At 31.2% G+C, this 6,494-nt stretch overlaps 1 protein-coding gene across 1 annotated transcript; it reads right to left on the bottom strand.

The window, feature by feature from the left end:
• Nucleotides 1–3,475: 3,475 nt before the first annotated feature.
• Nucleotides 3,476–4,186, bottom strand: LOC114401822 (AT-hook motif nuclear-localized protein 28-like). The gene has a single exon (XM_028364407.1). It carries the CDS (start codon nt 4,184–4,186, stop codon nt 3,476–3,478), a length of 711 nt encoding a protein of 236 aa, XP_028220208.1.
• Nucleotides 4,187–6,494: the final 2,308 nt, after the last annotated feature.

The following is a 6,494-nucleotide window of genomic DNA, read 5'->3' as shown; positions in this document are numbered from 1 at the left end:
ACAATTTTCAATAAATCGTCGTAGAATGATTGTATTTATTTATAAAAATGTCACCACATTTCTTTCTAAGAAGGTTTTTTGACAATCGTTTTAAATACGCCTCGTAAAAAGTATTTTTTTAGTAGTGACAAGTCATTTTATATTAATATTAAAAAAATAATTTACAAGTTAATTCTTCAAATGTAATCACTAGCTGAAAGCATCACCTGGTTATGCTCTGACCCGAGTAGCATGAGGCACGTGGAATTCCATGTGAATCAGCAAGGGTGAATGACTATTCTGAGATCAAACAAGAAAAATTGAATTTAATTCATTCAATTTATATGACTTCGAAACAATTAGAAAATTACAAAAATAAAGTAAAGTTGTTACAAATGGGTCATTGGGGTGATAAACGAGTATGTCTGCATTGCATTTACTTATTCAAAGTGACTTAGATAGATCTATTTCGTTGATAACCTCAAACCAATCAATCGAATATTGATTAATATGTAATCAATTGAACATTACTTGAAAATGACTATTTTGCTCAAAAATGAAATAGTCCAAATGTTCCTAGAAATTCAATTATATGATAATTTGAAATAATCACACTCAAAAAAGTTAATATATTATTATTATTATTATTTATTGTTAATGTGAAATAAATATTTTTCATAAAAATCATATAATTAAAGTAATAATATTTGAAATATTAATAAACTCAATTTCAAAAAATCATATAACAGATTAAAAAACAAAATTCAACAATCTTAATGAGGCATCAAAGCATTACAAGTGGAATTTAACTTTTATACATTGTCACAATAAACTATTTTTTCGTTAATAATAAATTAAAAATTACAACTAAATCTAAATTATCAATAAAAGTTGTTATAACTTATAATATGTATTATAACAGTCAATAGTCTTATTATACATAAGAATCTATAAATTATAATCTTAAATATATTTTTCATACTTATAATATAGAAATGATATAACAGGCTAACAAAGTGTCATATCATTACTTAACGAATCCCAACATATACTAAAATTAAACATAAAAAACATTTCAGGTAATATTTTTTTCTTAAAGTGAAGTTTAAGTTGTAAAATAAAAATGAATATTATATGTAAGAAAAAACATATTTAAGCTTAAATTATATAATTAGATGATAATGTGATAATTTTATCCAATATCAGTATATTCTGGTTAAATTCTCACAATTATATAAATTATCTAATTGGAAAATATGTAAAACTCAATTTTCAAACAGTAACATAATTTAATATAAAATTATATTTAAAATAAATTTAAATGCAAGTTTGAATCACATTGAATGGGTTTGTGTTAAACGTATGAACATTAGTTTTATTAAATTTTAAACCAATTTAATTAATTAACTGATAAGAAAAACAATTTAGTTCAACTATGTCTGACTCTTTGACCAGCAAAAACATGCTTGACTATGTGGAAAGTTATCTCAATCAAATTTTTTTAAAGGTTGATTGACCATAGTCCAAACTTCCTGGTTGTTTTAGAAACATCTATCAAACAGTTTTGAGACATACTTTAATGTAAGCCAACACACGGTTGAAAACGCTAGTCAAAGAAGTATTGTGAATGCCACATAAAAAATGAGTAATCTGTTGACCATATTTGTAATTAAATAATGAAAATATATAGAGTTTCATTAAGAGTTATCTTTTACAACTTTAATATATCAGTTGTTACAAGTCGAATTTATAAAAAAAAATTATTATTATATATATAATATAAATATAGCATTGATAAATAATATAAATATTTCATGCTAAAAATACATAAAAATTAAATGTACTATAATTTAATGGTGCGCGACAGCATCTGGTTTACAATTGCTGCTTCAGAATAGACACGTGTAAGTCACTCATTCTGGTTGCCAAAACTTAAACATTATAATTGAGTGCGTATACTGAGAATTCAACTGAGCGTCGTAAACGATTTCAAAACGACTCCATTTGTTACATAATATTTGTCATTTTAAATTTTTTTACACACACAAAAAAGTTTAATAAATAAATAAAAGAGAGTAAAAGTTTTATAAAATTAACCTTATTATCCTTAATTTATATATAGATTGTTTTGTTCATATTATTAATATTATAAGCGACGTTTTTTCTTGATACATTAAAATGAAAATTATTTATAGACTTATTTTTTTACATGATAATTATTATGTGACAGAAGGAGTATCTAATTAGACCATGAGCTGGAAAATACTAGATATACATCGAATGCAAGATGTGTGTCCAATGCCCAAACGGTGAAACAAAACATAAATTTTTACACTAAATCAATTTATATATTTTTTTATGGTGTCATTGACTGATATAAATGTCTTATTTATTTTATTTAAAAAATTGAATGTGTAATAACTAAGGATGTAGTTAAAGAATTCATAAAAATAACAAAGAATTAGAGATTTATGAAATGCATGAGACTATATAACAGAAATGATGTGTAATGGTCTTTAATAACGAAAAAGAGAAGGAGAATTTTCCATGCATTATTCATAATGGAATAATGAAAGCAACTCGAATTGAACATCGTGTAGTCCAATAAGCCATTTGTGGCGTGTTCCTTCAAAGCACCATGCACCATTGACTTAGCTTCTTCATTTCTCTTTCGTTGTCTTCATGCTCAACATTGGAGATCATAAATCAAACATCTCTCGACAATGAAGCAAAAGAAAGAAACACACCCTGTTATGCTATGGAATTCCATAACCACTCCCTGGCACACATTATCATTGGCTACATTAGACACACACAACGAAACTACAATTTCCACTTAACATGATAATAGACACCTCAACAATACAATAACTCATTTTGTCTATCCTTCTTGTTACATTATATGATTTATCATATTATAATGTCTCACCCTTTTGTTTCTTTATCTTTCATTGTGTTCATTAGAATTTATTGTCAACAATACAATATGCATTTCCATTACTAAATATATCTATTCCATCTACAAGAATTCCAAAAACCATCATGCACTGCCACAGAAGATATTCGGTTTTTCATGAACTTGCAATTCTCTTGAAGGAACAAATCGCATGAACGGAAAAATAAAATTGATTTGAAAAAAAAAGAAAGAGGAATTGATTAATTGAAGACTTTCATTTAAAATAGATAAGTTGAAACAAGTATATATGTTGAACATATTTTTTCACCCAACAAAAAGCACCAGCAAATAGAGTGTCGTAGAGGGCCATCCTCTTATTTTACCCCCATGACACAATGTAACAACTAACACACTTCCAACAAGACCCAAAACATAAACAAAAAACCACAAAAAAATTGAGACATTTAGAGAGATAGATTTTCATTTATTTTCTGTGTTCTTGCTCTCATGTTGTAACTTTAACATCATTCACCACCCATCGACTTCGATCCACAACTAATCATGTTGAACCCCAACTACTCATTACTCCCATCAAAAGCTTTAGTTATTGTTATAATTGTTGTTGTTATTATTGTCACCCATGTCCCTTTCTTTGTCTCTAGAAGCGTACTTATGCATCACAGGATTCTTGAAGGTGCAAATTGTAAGGCTGACATCATTACTGGCAATGACTCTACCGCCAATGGCACCGCCAAAGACTTGCCCTTGAGAGGTGGAAAAGCTGATACCAAAGGATAAGGGAGGGGCAGGGGTGGCTCCAGGGTGAAGGGCATAGTGGTTGTTGTATAAGTAGGAGCCATTGAGGGAGAGCAAGGTGAAGGGCCCGCGAAGTGTGAGGGCATCAACACCATGCGAAAAGTTGTTGAGGGTTACTCCGGTGATCGTTCCAGAGGCACCGAGGACAGTGAGGCTAACGTGGCCTTGATGAGCAACATCAAGAATGGACTCAATGATATCGCTGCTTGGGGTCACATTGACAATGATGACCTTCATGTAGGGTTCCACAGGTTGGGCCACCAGGAAGGGGGTGGTCTTGGGCTTGTTCTTGGAGCCTGCGGGCCTGCCACGTGGCTTCTTGGTGGGTAGGTTTGTAAGAGGGAGATTCTCTAGGGGTTGGTTTGTAGCTGGTGATGGTGGACAATGAGGGCGCTGGGAGCAGGAGCTAGTTTGGTTGAGCCAGGAGGATGTCAAGTCTAAGTCGAAGGAAACAGAGTTTTGGGAGTTGGAGATTGCCATGGAATTGTTGGTCATTAAGACAAAGAAGAGAATGAAATGAGAGGAGGTAGAAAATGTAATAGGTGTTTTAAATGTTTCAAGAGGTATGGAGTGAAAGAAAAAAAAAAAAGAGGTAAAATGTTTTGGGTGAGAGAGAGTTAGATGCAGCAAGATCCAATAGCCTTGGTTTTAATGGTATGAAGTTTTGTTTGTGAAGGAATTTATAGTGTGGTACTCGGAGTGACTTCTATGAATTTTTTTTTTCAGTAAACAAGGATCAAGGGGCTTTCTGAGGAAGGTAATGTAAGCGGTTTTTGAAAGTGGGGCTCTTTTATGCACAATGCAACAAAAGTTTTTAAAGTCTCACGAAATTTATTTATAAAAAGGTAATATAATTTAAAGTTAGGATTACAGTCAAAGAATTTAAAATCATTTATTGAAATATATTACAAAAACTACTTCTAATAAAAGGAAGAATTTATTGGTATATATTATTTTTAATGTATTATTTAATTAAGTCAAAGTCATGTTTGACATATTTATTATTACTAAGCACACAGATTAGTTAGTCTGAAATTTTTTCATCATAATCAATGGTCTCAAGTTCAATTTATGGAAAAGCAACTATGTTGAATACATAGAGAGAGCTTTATTACTAATAGTGATTCTACATAACTTAAGTAAGGCATCTCCTTTGAAGGATAACATGCAATCTCTACAAAAAAAAAACATATCTTAGCCCAAAAATGTTATACTTGTTAATTCAAAGATAAAGCTCAATGACACATATGCTATTATGTGAATTTTATTCAACAAAAAATATGTGTCATGAGAATTGAGTTCAATGAAATATTGTTGTTATTTGGATTTATTTTCATTTCATTTATCTACAAGATTAATAATTAAAATTTATAAGTAAATTTCTCTACTTGGGAATAATTTTATAAATGTTAACACCTAAAAATTTAGCCATTGGAGCAACAGCCAAAAACCACGGATTTCACCTCTTCCAAAGATGATTGAGCTGTTAGCAGGATATTATCATCATTACTAACTAGATTAGGAATAGTCTTTTCAATATGGTCATTCGATTGGCATTATCTACTGCATACGACTCCTTAAAAAAGGTTAACACAAGCTCTTCTAGTTTTGCCTGAGACTGGATTAACATCCCATCTTTCTTCATTGCATTCATATTCTTAGTAGCCCTTCTCACCTTAGTTACTTATGAAAAAATGCAGTGTTATGGTCCCTTTGCTATGCCAATGAAGCCTAGCTTTATCCTTCCAAAAATACTCTTGGACTAGTAATGCATTTTGAAGTTCAATTTGTGCCTTTGTTTCAAGCAAATGAAGTTCCTCCTAGAGATCTAGCACTTTATGCACATCTCCAAAACACCAGCTTATTCTAGGGTTTAAGTTCATTCTTTAAACCTCTAAGTTTTTGCCCTAAGACATACATAGGACGTCCATATATACGAGAACTCCAAACTTTAGAAATAGGTCTTCTACAATCTGGATTATCAATCCACATCTTGTGAAATTTAAAAGAAAAGGCAAGAAAAGTTATGATGTAGCTCCATCTGGAGCTTGTAGGCCTTGGATCTTCTTCATCAATAGAGTCATTTGCTTCTTGAAGTTTAATGGCAGCGGGATGGAGAAGGAAGAAAGATGATTGGAGATGCCACTTCAAGGAGAAGATGAGTCAAGAACAAGCTCACCACCATAGGAGAACATGAGTGGAGGGAGAAGGAGAGAAGGAGCACGAAATTTTGTACCTCAAATGAGGTCTGAAATTTGAAGTGTAATTCTCAAATCGTCAAAGTTGAAAAAAATGCACACACATGGTCTCTATTTATAGCCTAAGTGTCACACAAACTTGGAGGGAAATTTGAATTTATATTCAAATTTCACTTGAATTTGAAATTGAATTTATGGAGCTAAATTTTCACTAATTATGATTAGTGAATTTTAGCTATGGTTCAGCCTACTAATCCAAGATCAAGTCCAAGATTTTCCACTAAGTGTGCTTAGGTGTCATGAGGCATGCAAAGCATCAAGGACATGCACAAAGTGTGACTATATGATATGACAATGGGGTGTAGCAAGCAAATGCTCACCTCCCCTTCTAAAATTTAATTGGATTGGGCTTCTCGCAATTCAATTAAACTTATTTTGCAACACACACATCAAATATTCACTTAATGCATGTGAAATTACAAAACTAACCCTAATACAAAAACTAGTCTAGGTGCCTTAAAATACAAGTGCTGAAAAATCCTACATTTCTAAGGTGTCCTACCTACATTATAGAGCCCTAAATACAAGGCCCAAAAATAATGAAA

The sequence above is a fragment of the Glycine soja genome, chromosome 20 (genome assembly GCF_004193775.1).
Source record: "Glycine soja cultivar W05 chromosome 20, ASM419377v2, whole genome shotgun sequence".
NCBI lineage: Eukaryota > Viridiplantae > Streptophyta > Magnoliopsida > Fabales > Fabaceae > Glycine > Glycine soja.
The sequence above is the reverse complement of the archived record's forward strand: the minus strand, read 5'-3'. Positions and strand labels throughout refer to the sequence as shown.

Coding starts and splice junctions, on each gene's coding strand:
- LOC114401822 (XM_028364407.1), bottom strand. CDS start 4,186: ATGACCAACAATTCCATGGCAATCTCCAACTCCCAAAACTCTGTTTCC.